This window comes from Echinops telfairi, unplaced genomic scaffold (genome assembly GCF_000313985.2).
Source record: "Echinops telfairi isolate 266 unplaced genomic scaffold, ASM31398v2 ScPeMD7_7407;HRSCAF=8445, whole genome shotgun sequence".
Classification (NCBI taxonomy): Eukaryota; Metazoa; Chordata; class Mammalia; order Afrosoricida; family Tenrecidae; genus Echinops; species Echinops telfairi.
In genome coordinates, this window is record NW_022111307.1 from 8,142,062 (window position 1) to 8,161,312 (window position 19,251).

The 19,251-nt window shown below is 50.0% G+C and overlaps 1 protein-coding gene across 1 annotated transcript; it reads right to left on the minus strand.

Annotated features, from left to right (window-relative positions):
* Nucleotides 1-1,531: 1,531 nt before the first annotated feature.
* Nucleotides 1,532-10,782, minus strand: PSMD2 (proteasome 26S subunit ubiquitin receptor, non-ATPase 2). Its single transcript, XM_004713437.4, has 21 exons — nucleotides 10,625-10,782; nucleotides 10,194-10,250; nucleotides 8,643-8,807; nucleotides 7,698-7,819; nucleotides 7,347-7,571; nucleotides 6,881-7,039; nucleotides 6,581-6,725; nucleotides 6,356-6,416; nucleotides 5,840-5,986; nucleotides 5,594-5,700; nucleotides 5,274-5,401; nucleotides 5,050-5,137; nucleotides 4,001-4,163; nucleotides 3,802-3,903; nucleotides 3,487-3,632; nucleotides 3,185-3,268; nucleotides 2,838-3,006; nucleotides 2,656-2,750; nucleotides 2,329-2,455; nucleotides 2,012-2,130; nucleotides 1,532-1,876 (listed from the first exon to the last, which is right to left on the minus strand). The coding sequence occupies exons 1-21, from the start codon at nucleotides 10,754-10,756 to the stop codon at nucleotides 1,694-1,696; spliced, it is 2,724 nt and encodes a 907-aa protein (XP_004713494.1). The 5' UTR covers nucleotides 10,757-10,782; the 3' UTR covers nucleotides 1,532-1,693.
* Nucleotides 10,783-19,251: the final 8,469 nt, after the last annotated feature.

Below are 19,251 nucleotides of genomic sequence, written 5' to 3' on the forward strand. Positions count from 1 at the left end.
AAGTTACCTTTGACTCACCCAAGCAGTTAGGCCCTGTTTCAATGGTTCCAGGGCATCTTGTCCACTCCCTCCCCAATATAGTATTGATCAGCACAACTTTTCCCTGTCACTATTTGTCCGTCGCACACACACACACCCCACCATTATATACACTTTTAAAGCATAGGGTGCTTTTTCGACCTTTGCATTCCAACTAGAATAAGGTTCAAGGCAGAGTAAGGCAATTGGTGTATTTATAAATGGGCCATGAGAACTGCTTGCTCTAAAACAGCAAGCAGCTTATGAGCAAGTTACCTGTACAATCTGTAAAATCGATTCGTTTCTTGTGGCCTCACCACCTGAAGTGAAGGAAATCCTGATGTCCCCATTATGCAGATGGTAACAGAGGCATCAAAGGCTTTTACTGACGCAAGGTTACAGCAGCTGACATTGAGGGGCTCAACCGATCTGCCGACTCCCAAGATCAGCTTTCACACGGGGCCGCCAAGCCAGAGAAAGGTGGTGGGGACATTCAATCCAAAGTTACTTTCTCTAGAGCGGGGATCTCGGGCTGGAGACAGATTCATAGTAAGCGCGTGGGCTTTAGTCGAATGGACAGCTTACGTTCCAATCTTGGTTCTACCACTACTTACCCTGAGCAAGTTGACCTCCCAATCTCTCACTTCTCAGCAAGGTTAAGTTGTTGTGCAGTCGCAAATAAAATCATCACATACCTGGGGTGGGGGTAGGGCTACAGAATGGTTCTTCTCCCAACACTTACAGAAGAGCTACTAAGTGCCAGCCAGTTCCGGGGTGAGACCCACGGCGTTGGATAATGCTATGATTTTCTGTTAGGGTCACATGGCCTCCACTGTACCCACAGGGGTCCAGTGTAGCTATATTCAGAGCAATCCCCTCAGGAAGGAGCGCTGCAGAACAAAGGATTACATTCCAGGAAAAGAGGCCTACAAGGTGGCCACTCCTCTTTTTCCACTACTTGACTGAGGTCTGGGTCAAGCTTTCTTGCACCCAGTTTCTGCGAGGAGGCCCAGATGTTAACATGATCAAATTTCTCAAATAGCAACCTTGCAAGCACAGAGGGTCACAGGAGGTAAAGATGTTCCTTTCATTCTGCAGCAAAGAACTTGAGTCAGAAAAGAGAGTAGCAGAGATCTTTAGCTTAAGGTCGGGGGACGATGGGCTCATGTGGGTGCATTGGCTGCGGGTGAAGATTGGGTGGGAGAAAGCAAAGAGGTGTGGGAGCCACAAGGCTTCTGCAAAGCTACACGTGATGGGATCATCGTGTAAAGTTCTGTGGGTGTGCATTTCCCAGGAGATCCATGGCAGTTAACAGATTCTGGGGGTTCAGGCTCCTAAGAGAAATGGCTGCTTTAAGACCTTCAACACAGAAGCTGGTGAGGAAGGGGACTCTCGATTCCTTGGTTCAGGCAGAGGCTTTTCAAGCTTTAGGCCTAGAGCTCCTTCAAACGTCGCACGCTCACATGCCTCTTCCCTGCCCTCCCTAGTCCAGCCCAGAAAAGAGGCAGAAGGACCTGGGGCATAAAGGTCTTTATTCAACAAAGTTATCTCACGCAGTAACAAAGGAACAGGTGCTAACAGTCCCCCCTCAAAGGTCTGGCCCAGCGTCCAGCTGGCAGCAGGTAGTGTGGCCACGGACACATCAGCTGCAGTTCCGGGCCTGACAGCCGCCCACTTAGAGGTCATAGTTGGGGTTCTTCCGCAGGATAACAAAACCTTCCAGAATGGGGGTGACAGGAAGAAACTCCTCAGTAGCCAACTCCGCCCGCTCCCCGTGAGCCAGCAACACTGGAGTCGTGTGTGTCTGGAACCCTGTGATGGTCTTGGGCTTGCCGGCCTGGCCCACCACGTCCACGGCCTACGGGGAGAAAACCGCAGTGAAGGGCCTCCAGATGGAGTCGCAGCAACCCCACTGCCCCCGTGGCTTCAGAGAAGCAGGGACGGCCACGTTCTGAGGGTTCTGAAGTCCTGCCACCCCTCCTCCAAGCCTCACCTGGCCCACGCGGACAGACACTGGCAGCGGTCGGAGCTCCTCGTCGAAGGTGACCAGCATGCGCGGCTGCATGGCAGCCACCAGCCCGTACAGTACATAGTGCGACTTGCCTAGGATGACTGGGGAGGCAGCACAGGGTCAGCGCACAGGCGGGTGTCCCCCAGTCCCACAGGCGCAGACTCCGGACACAGCTCTTCCTCCTCAGCAGAAAAGCTCTCCTCAGGCCGGACCCAAAGAGTGGGAGATGGAAGTCTCGCGAGCCCCCACCGGCCGCCCTGGAGCCCAGGGCGGTACAAAGCCAACAGGCAGGAACTCACTGTTGCGGACATCCAGGAAGGAGACCAGCACGGTGAGCAGTCCGGCCACGGCCACCTGACTCATGAGCTGCCGGTCACTGTGGTAGGGGCAGAGGGTGAGTGTGCCCTTCCCTAAGTGTGTCAGGCCCTGGGAAAAACCAAGGGGAGTAAGTGGAAGCGGGGAGTCACACCTGAGGAGACGTCACCTAGCGTGGTCACCCAGACAACCCACAACTCGCCCACTTCTGTCCCATGTCTAGACTTCAGGTCCCCCTGCTGCCAAGACAGGTTTTGCCTTCACCAGATACTGTCCTTGGCATGCTCGAAGGAAGAACGGTCTATCTTTACCTGTGCCAAGCGCACCATGAAGAGGTTGTTGGGGTCCTTGGCATGATACTGGGCTAACTGGCGCAACATGGCAGCCAGACGGGCATTATTTGTACCTGAAAAAGGTTAAACAGACTCTTGACAACAGGGCCTCAAATTGGCTCCCATCTGCTGAAGGTCACCTTCTTCTGCCTGGTACTCACCACTGCCCACCATGCCCATGGCGAAGATGGAGTTGTAGGACACTTCTGGGTCGGCATCATGGGAGAATTTGCTCAGGGTATCCAGGATATTGAGCCGTGGGTTTGAAACAGAGATCAGGGCCAGTGCTAAAGGCACAGCCCGCCGGAGCGTGGGCTCCCCATACCTCAGCTGGTGGAAGAAGACGATACGGAGGCCATCAGCGGAAGCACCCACAGGCAAGGAGCTAGGAGCTAAGCCATAGGGACAGCCTGGTGGGTGAGCGGAGGCTCCGTGACAGTGTCCAACGGCCCCTTCCTCAGACTGCACCGAGGGGAGCCCAGCCACGACCTCCACCACAGACACTCACCAAGTGGCCAAAGGTTCGCAGGGCCATCTCGGCGCCGATCTCCTCCCCCATGGCAATGAGGGCAATGCCCAGCACGGCGACTCCCTGCCATTGAAGAACCCAGTAAGCCAAGGACAGAAAACCTACACCCCAACCCTGCCGCCAGACGCAATCTCACCACCCTCCCACCGGCCCAGTCTCCCGCTGTCTCCATGCACAGGGAGACCCAGAGAGACTTTAAACACCAAGCCCAACCCGGCTGCCGAGAACCCCTACAGACACCTCTTCTCGGAGCCTGCCCCGCGCACCCACGGCCGCACAACCTGATGGGCTCCCATGTCAGCAGGGGCTTCCTTCTTGTCCTTGTCCTTCTTCTCCTTCTTGTCTTTATCTTCCTCCTTTTCCTTGGAGTCGAAGTGCTCGCTACAGATGTGGAGCAGCTGCTGTACCTTCAAGACGTTCCCAGAGCCTGCAGCAGGGTTGGGAAGGGGGAGGAAGGGTGGGGACGAGAAGGCATCAAGGAAAACGACCCCTCTGGGAATGACAGACGCCTAAAGAACCCAAAGAGGGACAGACGGCCACCCGGGAGGAGGAAGAGCCACAAGGGAGGCAGGAGAGAGCGACGAGGCGGCGCAGACCTGCGTAGGCGCACACGTCCACCAGCGTGTTGGCAAAGCTGCGGAACGGCTCCGACACGACCTCCAGCGCAGCCAAGATGGCCTCGATGGCCTCGCCCTTGCCTGCAGAAGGGGAGCAAGGCGCTCGAGGGCCCGGGCTGGGCTCCCGACCCGGCCCAGCCTGCAGCGAAACCGCCACCCAGCCAGAGGGAGCCCTCACCCAGGTGGTTGAGGCCCAGGCCGAGAGGAAGCCAGCGAGCGTAGGTGTCCTTGAGCTCCGTCTCGGACTTCTCCATGATGGTCTGAAGGATGGTGGAGGTGACGTCCCCGTTGCAGGACCCCACGGCTATCATTCCACAGGCCAAGGCTGTTACCCCCGCCACCTGGGGAGACAGCCATTGTTCTATTTACTTAGCAGTCTTGATTGAAGACAGCAGGTTCCTACAGTCCACGGCAAGCCTCACCAGCTACACTAAGCAATAGCCCCTTTTGAAAACAACAACGGCAACCACTTATCCAAGTTCCTACTCATTTGGGGGAACTTTGGTGATGCTGTCAGCTAAGTGTTGGACTGCTAACTGAAGGCTGGTGGTTCTAACCCGCTAGTAGCTCCGTGGGATAAAGATGAGGCTGTCTGCTCCTCTAAAGCTGAACTGCCTTGGAAACTGTGGACAGGGTCACTTGGAGTCAAAACTGACTCAGCGGCACCGTTTTGTTTTTTTTGTTTTTTTGAGGGGTGGGGTGGGGTACTGCAACGTGTTGACATTTGCCATCTGTTTTGCAAACTACCAGCATTTAGTCCTCATGGCAACCTCACGAAACACCTTCTGCCACCTTTCTTTCATTAATGAGAAAAAGCCTACAGAAATTGAGTTACTTGGCAAAGATCACACAGCTCAGAAGCAGATGCACCAGGATTTGAACTTGAGACTTTTCTGACTCCGACGCCTAACATTAAAAGGATGCAGCCAAAGTAGAAAACTAAAGGTTGACCAATGATTAAAATACTGAGAACTACCCAACCGAAGCAGGTTAGGTAAGAGTGAGCTCTGGCTGGTCACATTCTTGTGGGGGGGGGGGGTGTTAGGGAGAATCCCAGAGACTGTTACATAACTCTTTAGCTTCAACATCACCTGAGGCTTCAGGTCCCAGTTACAAGGGATTTCACCAAGGGAAGCCCCCTCTCACCACACAGCTCACCATTTATCCCAAGCAGAAGTAGGACTCACCGCACCTTCCTACTTAGGCAAATGATCAACCTCTACCCACCTCCATATTGGACTTGGAATCTCCCATCACAGGCAGCAGCAGTGTTAGGACATCTTCCCGGTTAGAGCCAGCATAGGCCAAGCCGAGCCTGCAAAAGCCAGGGAGGGGCCGTCCACAGGAGGAGATCTGGTCATTCATTCTGTTTCCACGTTCGCCACCCACCAAATACTGGAGGGGAAGAGCCCCAGGCTGAGCACCCCCAGCGGAGAAGCGGGGAGCCTTACCCAAAGATGGAGCCGAGTCGCATGGCGTTGCTGTTGTGGAGGACGTAGTCTGAGAGCAGCGCCAGCGCAGGGTCGCACTCGTTGCGGACGCCCGCGTTCACAATGCCGCAGGCCAGGAGGGCTCCAGACTGCACAGAGCACAGTCCCTCGGTCAACCCACTCGCCCGCCTTGCTACAAAAGATGCCACATGGGCCTCGTGGCAGTTTTGGACTCGATTTACAAACTGGGCAGAACTGACCGGGAAGGGAGGCACTGCTGGGCCTTACAAACACAGGGTGGGGGGTGGGGGGTTCCATGAGCGAGCTGTGCCCAGACCCACCTTGATGTAGTCCTCAGAGGAGTACAGGTACTTGTCAATCTGGGTGAGGCCCCCATCCACATCCCAGAGCAAAATCATGCCAAGAGACGCAGCTGCACTCAACATGCCTACACCAAGGAAACATCTCTGTCTCAAAACAGCCCTGCTTTGTAACACAGCGCTGTTACCGAGGTTCTCCGAGCAGTGGAAGAACCTAGGCGGGCAACAGAGATGGCCCAGGCAACCAAGGAGGGTCAGAGATTATACCGTGGTCCTTGTTCTTGTACAGCCACTTGTTGCCGTCATCGGTCAGTAGCTTGTCCTGGCCAAAGGCTGCGTTCACAAAGCCGTTCACAAACGAGGAGGCCAGGTTCATACGGGCAGAGTCCACCTGAGAGCCACTGCCCCCAAACCCTGAGAGGAAGGAGGGAGAGTAGGAAGACAAGAAAGGGACCCAGCATGGCAGCCAAGTCTCTGGTCCTAAGGCGCCCAACGGTGGCTGGAGAACAAGCCCAGGGGATGCGGGCGCCTCCATACCCAAAAAGCCAAACTGGCTACCATCGCGTCAATTCCGCCTCCTCGTAACCCTAGACCAGAGTTGAACTGGCCCGGCGGGTTTCTGAGGCTGCAAACCTTTCCAGGAGCAGAAAGCCTCATCTTTCTCCCAAGGAGCAGCTGCTGAGTTGAACACTTAACCCACTATGCACCAGGGCTCCAGATCACTCCAAACACAAAGGGTGTAACGAACAACCCCATCCTCCCCCCACGGAGACAGCTACCCACTGTTGTTCTCCAGGTGGGTTTTGTAGATGTCGTCGGGCACCTTCGGCTCCATGATGTCCAGCTGAAGAAAAGTCAGAGGGTCACAACCATTGCCCCCACTCTTCCCCAAACTCCCCTTGGCTATCCCACAGAAGGGCAATTCCAACCAAGGCAAACCCGTCACAGGGTTAGCCAGGGAGGTGGGACGCCAACCCAAAAGCCTGGACGGCAGGGGCAGGGCCTCACCTCCCGGGCCAAGGCCAAAAAGTTGCTGTTGAGCTGCACGTTCGACATGATCTCAGTCAGGTCCTCATACTCCTCTACATCTTCACTCAGCTCCAGGAACACCCCGTGCCGGCCTAGCATGAACGCCATCTGCTTCTGCACCACCCTGGGGGAGAGCCAGTGCAGCAGCTCAGCCTCAGGCATGGCCTCCCGCCGCCCCCTGCAACTTGATCCAAACCAGAAACCACGCCTGCCCGCTCTCCAGGTAAAGGCCCTGCCCACAAGCTTGTCTCTTCCCCTGCTAACTCCATCCCCACATACACATCCTTGCAGGAGGTAAAGATGTCTTCTACCAGCTCCATGTCGTTGAGCATCAGCGCCAACCTCAGAGCCTCAGGGAAGCGGCTGAACTTTCGGAATACACCCAAGGCACACCGCAGGAGGGCCGAGTTCTCAGGCTCAGGCACATAATTCACACAACTACAAAGGTAAGGAGAATTCAAGAATTAGAAAGTACCAGGCTTTCATTCGCTTCATTTAACTCACTGACAAAGTATTCACACACCAAATGCTTACTTTATGCCAGGCCTTACTCCAAACACTGAGACGATGAGACACAAAGTCTCCGTCCTGAGGAAGCTCATGGACGTCAACCAATTGACATCAACCAATTAATGGCAGCATGGTGCTCCCCTTGAAGCACAGAGCCAGGAGAGGCAATGGCACAGAGTGAGGAGCGCCGGGGAGGGCAGGCGGCTACCCGCCCACCCCGACTGTGCCAACTCACCTGGTGAGATAGAGGCAGACTTTGGCATAGGCGTTCTCATCGATGTCCTTCTCCAGCATGTCCACCTGCTCAATTTCCATGAGCAAATCACAGGCCTCGTGCTCTGCATTGTGGGCCATGTTGTAGGGGACAATCTCCTTCACCAGGGTCAACAGTGGCTCCCGCTGCGCCTTTTCAGCCTCATCCAGCTCCTGCCACTCCTTCGCCACTTCTCCTGCCAGATGCCTGTGAACAGGCCAGCCTCCGTGTTAAAGGAGCAGAGCTTCAAGGGAAGCACTCTCCTGGGGCAAGGAATACCGTATTTTGCCTCGGACGGACCCTGCCCCGAGAAACCCCAAGAACAGGTCTTACCTAACATACTCATGTCCCCATGATGCCAGCTCCTCCTGGGAGCCCACTAGCCGGTACTTGAGGCACTCGCGCTCCCCACTCACGGTCATGGCCAAGACAGAGATGATGTCAGCTGCAAAGCGCTGGGAAGAGACCGACGCTTAGAGGTCACATCTGTCAGCCCCAGGTAAGGGGAACTGACATTATAGAACCAAGATCCCTCTTGCTGCCCTCCCTGCCAAATTAAGCATTGATCACACACCAGCCTCTGTAGTAGAAACCTACCCGTCATCTAAGTGAAGTTTCACGGTAAGCTAAGGTTGGTATTGCGATCTCTTTTAAACCAACATGGTTTAAAAGGGTGGTAACTAGGGAACAGAATGAACAAAGATGGTAGGTACCCCCGAGTTTTATTCCAATTACACAAGCAATTGATTTAAAGGCTTTTAGCATGAACTGGGCAATGGTGTGATAGCTGTATCAGCTCCCAATAAAATGGTTTTGAAAAAGTGGACAGATTAAAGACTTTAAGAAAAGCAAACAACCTAGAAAGCCCTCCATGGCTGCTGAAGAGCACAGGCCATTCAGGAGCCTGCTGCAGCAGTCCAGGGAGAGCTCAAGTTTCCTGGACTGGGGTTGAACCAATAGGCGGTTGAACGGAGAATGTCTATTTTTAAATAGAACAAATAGATGCACAGGAGATAACAGAGAAAGTGAAGAAAAAGAAAAGCTCAAACATGAGTTAAAATCAGATTATGCTCATGGAATCCCAAGGTCCAACATAAATGACAAAAACCATGTCAACTGAGAAGTCAAATCTCCTTCCTGTTCCCAAGGGTCTTGACCATGCTCAACTGTCATCCAACTCAGGTCTCTCAGGCCCCCCAGAGACACATCACTGGCTACAGAGCCTAGAGGACGAAATTCCTAAAGTAGGCCTCCATCAGCTGCTGAAACCGTTTTTACCTTATTCTCTCCAGGGTCCATGTTCTCATAGAGTTCCTTCAGCTTGCCATAATGTGGACGGAGAAATTTGAGAGGTTTGGGCACTGAAGTCATAGAGGTTGTCGAGGAGCGAATCTGCCTCCGCAGTTCCTCCAGGGCTGGCCGGTACAGGGATGTGTCTTTCTCCTGACCAGGACACGTTAGGGTTCAGGCAAAAAGGATGCACAACATAATAGCCAAACCCACTGCCACCTTGCCAACTCCAATGCCTAGTGACCCTACAGGACAAAGTCCAACTGCTCCTCAAGGCTTGCAAAACTGTACATCTTGATTAGAGCACACCACCTCAGATTCACTGGGGAAGCAGCTGGAGGGTTTGAACTCCCAACCTTGTGGTCAGCAGTTTAATGCCCAACTCCCTGTGCAGACTACCACTGTGGGGGGAGGTCAGATGTGCAGGCATTCCCTCCCCTGAGGGCAATCAGTTGCCAGACTGCTGTCTAATCCCACCACAGGGGTGGGCCTGCTCCCTGCCTCTGGGGACAAAGGACAGGCTCCTATAGGCGGAGTTTTCACCCTACTGATAATGGTTCCTCTATGGAGACCCAGAAACCACCCCCTAGACCACCCTTTCATTACTGTTACCTATAGGGTAACCCCTTCCTGTGACATATGTCTCTACCTGTAATTAGTGGGCTGGCATGCCCCCCAAAGGTATATAGGTGTGGGTCAGCAATATAGAGCCCTGGGACCTCTCTGATCTCCTTGCTGCTCACTCCCTGGTCACTCCCCTCTCTTGCCTCTCTCCCTTGTTCCCTTGCCCTCCTTCCCTTCCCCCTCTCTCCACGTGGACCACCAAACTGGGCTGAGGTGAGCAATGCTACCATGTAATGTGTCTGACTGTATTATTGTAATATCTCTCATGCTCTCGATGGCTTTAATATAATACTTATATATCTCAACCATACAACTGTGCATTACTGAACCTGCGATTAGCGGTGGGGGCTGGCCCCCATCCACGTCACCATTTTAATTTAATACTACAAACCAGGTCATAATACAGGCTCATTAAATGAACAGCTCTCCCGGGAAAGTACACACACATGCCATTTGTGATTCCCCAAATACCAACACACTGCCTGACCTCCCCCCACAAAAGCAAATGAAGGTGGGGGGGAGAAGGGAGGGAGGGGAAAAAATAAGGAGCTGATACCAGGGCCTTAGGTGGAGAGCAAATGTTTGAGAACGATGAGGGTAATAAATGTACAAATGTGCTTTAGACAATTGATGTATGTATGGATTGTGATAAGAGTTGTATGAGCTCCTTATAAAACAATAAAATAAAAAAAGCAAATGAGGACAACGATGAGTCCAAGAACCACTTCTTGTAGAAGAGGAGTGTACAATAACTTTCAGAGATTATTTGCAACTCCTCCTGCTCCCAACACCATCATCACAATCCCCCTGAAGCACAGCCTACTTTTTCTCCTACTTCTCACTTGCGTTAAGCTCTCACATGCAGTGAGGCAAACCAAACCGTCCCTACCCCACGCAGGCCAACATCGGACTCACCCCGAGTCGTTCCACGAGCATCTCCAGTTCCTCCTGGAGCTGTTTGTCCTCCTCGGACTGGAAGGTGTTTTTTTGGAGGGGGAGAAGTTCATCAGGGCAAGAAATGCCAAACACACCTTCCTCCCCACGCCCCCCGGGCAGGTGGGGGGCATCTTGGCTTCTGGGCCAAGCCCTGTTTGAAGGCCGTTCTTTGAAATGTGGGCGACAATGACCCGCCCAACCCCACCTCGCACGGCGGTCGTGACAGGGGGGGTGGCAGAATGGACAGCGCGGCGTGGCGGACGAGGGGCAGAGAGGCTGGGCCCCGCGAGCCCCGGGGGTCGCGCCATCCACCCTTTGCAGGGCGCGGTGGGGCCGTTCCGAATCGAGGCCTGCGGAGCCGTCGTGACTCAGCCCGCGGCCTCTCCCTGCCTCCCGGATCCGCGTCTCACCAGCTCCTGCTCTTTGTCCTTGTCCCCGGCATCTCGCCGCTCCTTGCCGCTCTGCTTCTCGTCCGCGCCGCCGGGGGCCGTCACGGGGGGCTGCTGGGGCAGCGGCGTCTTATCCCGGCCACCCTCCTCCATCGCTCACTAGTCTGCCTCCGCTGCCACTGCCGGCCCGCTGCGCGCGCACCCGCTCGCCCCGCCCCGTCTCCCAGGTGGCCTTGCGCGCGCCGGCCTAGGCGCTCCTCCTTCTCCCCCCGAGCCCGCCTGCGACCGGAAACGCCGCCGCGGCGAGCCGGGCGCGTGGCCACGCGCGCCCCTCCCCCACGCTCGGCCGCGGAGGCCGGACGGAAACTACCATCCCCAGCATCCCACGCGCTTCAGAGGCCGCCCGGCTCCACCCACGAGTTCCCGAACGCCCGCCGTCTGGAACAGGGAGGTTTCTTTCCCTTCGGCTTCCTTTTAGCCCTGCGAGGCCACATGGAGCTCACAGTTGGCTGCGTAGCGCGACAAACAGGCAAGGTCTATTTTCTTAATGATTGTGAGTTTTTTTCCTTTTCCTTTGTTTATGTTTTAATTTTTGTTGTGAATTAGGGTAAGGTGACCAGATTTGAACTTTGGTAAAGCGGGACACCATGGACCGGGGGTGGGGGGGTTGAGGGGGTTCTTGATGAAAAATTTGGTCTATATGGAGCAACAAAAATTTCCAAAGAATGCAAAAATAGTATTGTAATATATATATTTTAATTTCGACATAAGTGCAATTTAAAAATACATTAAATTATGTATAGTATTATTTTATTCTTTGGCATATTTCTCATTTGAGTGATTTTTTTAAAATTTTTTTTTTAACATTTTATTAGGGGCTCATACAACTGTTATCCCAATCCATACACACATCAATTGTGCAAAGCGCATTTGTACATCGTCTCTCAAAACATTTTCTCTCCATTTAAACCCCCGACATTAGGTCCTCATTTTTCCCCTCCCTCCCCGCTCCCCCCTCCCGCATGAGCCCTTGATAGTTTATAAATTGGTATTTTGTCATATCTTGCCCTGTCCGACGTCTCCCTTCACCCACTTTTTGGTTGTCTGTCTCCCAGGGAGGAGGTCACACACAGTTCCATGTAATCGGTTCCCTCTTTCCTACCCATTCTCCCTTTACCCTCCCTGTTTTGCCACTCACACCACTGGTCCTATAGGGCTCATCCGTCCTGGATTCCCTGTATTTTCCGTTCCTATCTGTACCAGTGTACATCCTCTGGTCTAGCCAGTCTTGCAAGATAGAATTCGAGTCATGATAGTGGGAGCGGGGAGGAAACCTTTAGGAACTAGAGGAAGATTGTATTTCTCATCATTGTTACATCTCACCCTGACTGGCTCATCTCCTCCCCGAGACCCCTCTGCAAGGGGATCTCCAGTGGCCTACTAATGGGCTTTGGATCTCCACTCCGCACTCCCCCCATCATTCACTATGGTAAGATTTTTTGTTCTGATGATGCCTTACACCTGATCCCTTTGACACCTCGTGGTTGCATAGGCTGGTGTGAGTGATTTTTTTTTTTAGTAGATTGCTGTCATTGTTTAAAAGGCCATGAAATTTTTCACAAGAATTTGTTAAATTATATTTCACACATAAAATGGCTTTCAAAGTCTCAACACTTAATTGTGAATTTTCTGATGTCCACACTTTATTTACCGTAGAAAAAAATGCGTTCAGTCGCAGCATTAGTTCCTGGTAAGAACAGCCCGTATTCCAAAATTTTTAGTGCATTATTGTATGGAGCATGGTTTGTTTCAAAATGATGAAATATTTCTAAACATTTGTTCTCTATTGTGATTTTTGCTGATGCCCAAGATTTAACCTTTTCCTTATCAATATATTTTTAAAATAATGATATCTCATTAAAAAGATCATTTTCGGAAATATTACTATATGGGAAATTTTGAGTAAAATGATCGAATGGTTTTTGCACATCATTCCAGTACTGCTAAATTCAAGAAAATTTATGTATCTATAAAATAAATAATTACTTACCTAAATTATCTGAATAGCTGATTTGTTGACATCACTTGTTTAACTAGCACTAGCATGCAGTAGGTTGTGAATCATCTGAGAGACAGTTATAAAATGTTTTCTTCATTGCCAATGACAAAAAATTCCATTGTTCATTAAGTCCAAACAATGGTGATTGAATTCTAACAACTGACCAACAATGCGAACTTTGATAAGCAGTTCTCAACAATTATTTGTTATTATTAAAGTTTAACATTATAAAATTAACAAATAAAATAAAACTCATATCCTGGCGAAATAACCACATGGCAGCCGAAAACCATATTTCCCTTACCATTCTCCCACCATTCCCTAGCTTGTCGTGCATTCTTTCCAAAAATCGGGACTTTTTTAAAATGCCCCGGGACGCGAGACAAATTGTTAAAAATCGGGACTGTCCCGCCAAACGCGGGACGTCCGATCACCTTAGATTAGGGGAAGGTGTTCGATCAGATCAGTTTTACAATTTGTTTGTACACACTTTGTTTCAACTCACCCATTTCAATACCCTCAATGTGCCCAGGGCTTATCCCACTTCATACTTCTCTCCGAACCCTCAGGACTTTGTCCTTGGGTACTTAGGTCTGTGCTGTCCATTGGCTCTCAAATGGCTGATTCTTCTAACATGGGGGTGAGTTAGTTCAGTTCACACCCGGAGGATGATGAAAGGTCTTGGGAGCCCCACTTGTCGCTAGCTGACGGGTAAGCCTGGTCCCACGCACCTGGTCCCATCTATGAAACTGAGCTCTAGTAGGTAAGATCCATTGATTGTCATGTAGGAGAGAGCTTCAAAAAGTCCTTGGGATTCAAGCGTAATGGAATTTCCTCATGAAGTTTTTTAAGCCCCCAGTTATGTGAAGTTTGTGTTTTATATGTCTAGACCCACACTACTGTGAAGAATTGAAATCTCATCGAATTGAAGGAGTGTGCTGATATAAGGACGTGAATACCACCTCAAATCCTCTTGGAAACCAGGTAGAGCAGAAATCAGTAAGTAAAATCCTCTGGTGCAGTGCTGAATTCTAAAACAAGAGGACCAGGACGAGGGTTCTGCCCTCAGTTTGGTATTTGATCTCCCTGCTGAGATTTAGAAAGCATCTAACATGTTTTTGTCAGGAGTGGTTTCAAGTGATCACACTAGTTCTTTTGAGATTGATAAATCTAGGTCTTTTTCACAGAGGTTCAGAAATAGAGGGGATTGCTCCCCCACCCAATTTTTTTTCAAAGCTATGTATTTAAATTTTTTTACAATTAACCTTATCACCTTCAAAGTACTCTCCATTACATTAATACATTTGTCAAATCTGCGATTCCATTTTTTTTTTAAATCATTTTATTAGGGGCTCATACAACTCATCACAATCCATACACACATCAATTGTGTAAAGCGCATTTATACATTCATTGCCCTCATCATTCTCAAAACATTTCCTCTCCACTTAAACACCCGGCACCAGGTCCTCATTTTCCCCCTCTCTCCCAGCCCCACCCTCCCTCACGAGCACTTGATAATTTATAAATTGTTATTTTGTGCGATTCCATTCTTGGAAGCATTTTTCAAAGTCATGTTTGGATGGCTGACTGCACCTCCCTTGTTTTTTTTTCTTCACCTCTTCTGTGTCATCAAAGTGCTGTCCTTTCATGTCCCTCTTCATTCACGGAAACAAAAAGAAGTTGCATGGAGTGAGGTTGGGTGTGTAGGGCAAGCGAGGCAGGCTGTTTTTTGCCCCAAACTGGCACACACAGATGGCTGCGTGAGCTGGTGCATTATCGTGGTGGGTGGCAACACCAGTCCCCCAGCTGCTAAAAAACAGGCCTTTTTTGTCATACACTGTTACGCATTCTTTTCATAACCTCTAAATAAAAAGCTTGATTAACAGTCTGACCTGATGGAATGAACTCCAAATGCACTACAACATGTTCGTCCATTTGGCTAAGTTGACGGATATCCAAATTGAGGTTGTCATCAATCGACATTTCACCTTTTTTGAAACAAGAAAACCACTCGTACACTTGAGTTTTTCCCATAGCGCTGCCCTTGTAAGCTGTATTCAACATCACAACAGTTTTTGCGACATTTTTCCCGAGCAGGAAACAAAATTTCACAGCCACAAGCAGCTCTCTTAAATCAGCCATCACAAAAAAAATGAGGTTCAAGTGAAACTGCTTTCATGAAAAAACTCATGGGGACCAGGGAGAACCTTCCCAGGTGCTGCCACTGGGTGCACTAACAGTGAATTGCTCTATGCTTGCCTAGTGGGGAAAAATGGGTACTATGAAAGCTCCACTCTGCCCAGCATAATTCCAGTTTTGGGGAGGTACCCTCTCATAGAATCGGATCTGGTATAATAAATACTAAGATCAAGATTTGACCCTGGATCTTTCAGTCTTCCAAGCCCTTCACTGCTACAGGCAAACACTCGCATTTCTTCAGCTTGGCCCTGTGTGGGGTGTAGAAGGTGAGAAAGGAAGAAAGAATTCTTTTCTTCTTCAGTAAATTTTTTCTTCTTCATCTGGTAGGAATATTCACCATTTGACCTAGGGTCCTATTGTATGTTTCTCATACACGAAAGGATTCACAAGATATTAGTTTAAATAAACAAACACATGTAGCACAGCATTAAAAAAAACAAACCCCAGACTCAGTGCCGACTCAGAAACTCCATAGGACAAGGTAGAACTGCCCCAGCGGGTTTCTGAGATTGTAACTCTTGACAGAAATAGAAAGTCTCGTGTTTCTCCTGAGGAGAAACTAAATAGCACTAAGTGATACTGACTAAATACTTACATGGATATGGATGTCAAGGTTTGAAACTCCATTCGAAAATCTTGCTGCTCTGTTCCACTGTATTTAGATTCTAGAAATAACCTCCCATTTCTTTTTTTCCTATTATAAACTCTTTATATTTTTTCTTTTAGTCAAAACACTTATTGTATTTAAAAAAAATAATATGAACAGTTTTGTTGACATATAATTAACATACCATATAATTCAGTGGTTGATATTTCATTTCTGTTGCTAATGATTCCTTCAGGTCTGTTGACAGAAATTGGGCCATTCATAGTTGTTCTGTCTATTCTAGCTCTGGTTTCCAGATGTCAGTATGAGCCCAGGTGGCATATTGAGTTATGGGTAGGCAGGTAATCACAAAGTCAGCAGTTCAAACCTACCAGCTGCTGCTCAGGAGAAAGATGAGGCTTCTACTCCTGTAAATATTTACCGCCATGGAAACCACAGGGGCAGTTAGACTCCGTGCTATAGGGTCTCCATGAGTCAGAATTGACTCGATGACAGTGAATTTGTCTGTTTGTCGGTCTTGTAAAGGATTCTAAGTCTCTCTTTTTTCCATGACTTCTATGAGATCTCGGATTTTGCCCTGTTAGCCCAGTTATATCCCAATCAGTGTCGTGGAGGAGGTGGGGCAATGTCGTAGTGAGGAGCACGGGTTGGTGAAACCAGATGAAGAACATATGCATGTGTCTTGTACTGTGTTTCAACTGTTCTGTAGTTTTGAAATGTTTCAAAATAAAAAATTGGGGGTGGGTCAAGGGAACCCAAGTGTCAAGACAGACAGACCCAGTGTTCAAAGCCAAATTCTGCCACTCACCAGCTATGACAAACTATTTGCCCTCTGTGCCTGGTTTGTGCCTCTGTAAAGTGTGGGGCATAGAGTCTATCCCTCATAAATTCATAAGAACAGAGTGAGATAATAGAGGTAAAGCACCTAATGGGTGCGGCCCATGAAAGGTGGCTTTGAATAAGAACACTGAAGAAGAACTGATGCGTCTGAATCGTGGCGCTGGAGAGGATACTGGGTATTGGACAGGCAGCAGAACTAGCAAGTCGGTCTCGGAAGAAGTACAGTCAGAATGCTCGTGAACGGGAAGAATGGTAAGACTTAGCTCCCATACTGTGGACATGTTTTAGGCGAGATCAGTCCCTGGAGAAAGATGTCATGCTTGATAAAGTAGAGAGGGCGTGCGAAAGAGGCAGGCCCTTGAGGTGGATGGACACAGTGGCTGAACAATGGGCTCAAGCATGGGAATAGCTGCGAGGGTGGCGCAGGACTGGACAGGGTTTCGTTCTGTTGTGCACAGGGTCACTGTGGGCCGGGACCGACTCAGTGGTACCTAACAGCAACAACAATTGGGGGCTTGCAGTGAGAAAGGAGGCTGGTTGTCATTTTATTTTCCAAATCTGCTTGGGATGGATTGAATTGTGTCTCCCCAAAGTCTGTGTTGCAAATCTCAACCTCTGTGGCTGCCCTTATAATCCCATTTGGGAATGGGCTGTCTTTGTTATGTTAGGAGGGTGTATCAGTCTCTTAAAAGATATAAAGGAGCAAGCTGAGCTGGAGGAAGGTAAACGTGTAGCCATGTGGAAATCTCTAGAGAACCAGGAAACTGAAGCTGAGGAGCAAGAACCTGCACCCGGAGTCAAAGGAGAGAGAAAGCCTTCTCCAAGAACGGGCTTCTAGCCGCCTGAACAGAGGTGCATTTCTGTTAACTCACTTGTGGTCTTTCTGCTGTAGTAGCACCAGACAACTAGGACGCAACAAGTAGTCATTCTGCAGATACCCATCTGCAGTGCACATCCGTGTTCCCTGCGCCCCCATCTCCACCCATTCTAGTCCCCAAGCCTCCAGCCAGATGCAAATATCAGACAGTAATTTTTAAACCTCCATGATAACCTGTAGGTCTCCTTACCTCCATTGACGTTCTGCCTCAAGCTCCAGTTCAGCCAGCTGCCCTCCTATGAACAGTCCCTCCTACCACTTGGCCAAACTCCATTCTCATCCCTTGGGCCTCCTAACCATGGGCCCAGGCCATCCCGGCCCCTTTCTGGGTTCTTTCTTCAAGCTGATCCACAAACCTGCCGTGCTGCCCCCAGGCCAGAGCCTGAGCTGTGGAGGAACATGTTCTATGGATGGTTCTGCTCATTGGAGAAAGATAGAATCCAGAGTCATTGCCTCCAACACAATTCTGACCACAGATGCTTTGTTTTTTGCGATTACTATTACGACTGTTACCCTTTTGAGATGTTCACCTATCACCATACGTCACACTCACCCCATTCTGATCATCTTAAACGTCTCACCTTCTCTGAACAAGTCCCGCCCTTCAAGCTGACCCGCTTTTTCAACACCACTATTCCTTCTGTATGAAATGCTTTCAGCTAGCAAACCCTTCCCTCCTCTAAGTTACAACTCAGTGACACCAATTTAGGAAGCTTTTTTTGTCCTGTCAGTGACCACGTTGGTCATTTCTTCTCCGCTTCTTCTATACTGTTATTGTCTGTTGAGTCCATACCAATCAATGCATGACAACCCCATGTAAACAGACAAGGGGCAGTGAATTATTTAATGTGGTTCTAGCCAGAGTCTCACTCCCACCAAACGACCTGTGAGTAATTGCAAACAATTTCCCTGAGTCTCACACTGCTGTGTATAAAATGAGCCCTATGAGAAGCAGGAGGGGGGATCTCATTACCAGCAAGAGCTGGGAGCAGAGCGAGTCCTCTGGATCCAAGATTCCTGCACCGTGAACCTCTTGGACCAGTGGTTCTCAACCTTCCTCATGCCACAACTCTTTCATAGTTCCTCATGTTGTGCTGACCCCCCAACTATAGAATTATTTGCTACTTCGTAACTGTAAAATTATTTGCTACTTCATAACTGTAACTTTGCTACTGTTATGAATCAGGCGACCCCTGTGAAAGGATCATTCGACTCCCAAAGGGGTCACGACCCACAGGTTGAGAAACGCTGTCTTAGACCCAGAAGACAGCTACAACCTCAGAGGATCAGCAGCCAAGCCACAGAGCGGTGGGCTTCCCAACACTAAGCAAGGAAAGCTCAGTGCTTTTGTGCAGGAGCTGGCTTGCAGAGTGGGGCGCCTCTGGCACTTCATTGGCGAAGATGGGTTTGCTGAGTGCCTTTGGGCTCAGGCTTCTCGCTAAGCGTGTGCTCTTTGAACACTTACTAGCAGATTTGCCAGAACTTTGTAACATATCCTGATCAACAACCCTGAGCATTTCTCACTGGCACGACAACTTGTTGACTGCCTTAATAAACCCTTTACTCATGCATTTTATCTGTGAGTTATTTGTAGCCCTTGCCATTGATATTAGCACATACCCCCTTGGGGGGGAGGTTAGATGTGCAGGCATTCCCTCCCCTGAGGGCAATAATCAGTTGCCAGACTGCTGCCATCCCACCACAGGGGAGTGCCTGCTCCCTGCCTCTGGGGACAGTGGACAGGCTCCTGTAGGCGGAGTTTTCACCCTACTGTTAATGGTTCCTATGGAGACCCAGAGGCCACCCCCTCATTACTGTGTAACCTATTGTGTAACCCCTTCCTGTGATGTATGTCTTTACCTATAATTAGTGGGCTGGCATACCCCCAAAAGGTATATAGGCGTGGGTCAGCAATATAGAGCTCTCTGACTCTGATCTCTCTGACCTCTCTCTCTCTCTGGCTCCCCTCTCTTCCCCCTCTCCCTTGTTCCCTTGCCCTCCTTCCCTCCCCCCTCACTCCACGTGGACCACCAAGCTGGGCTGAGGTGAGCAATGCTACCATG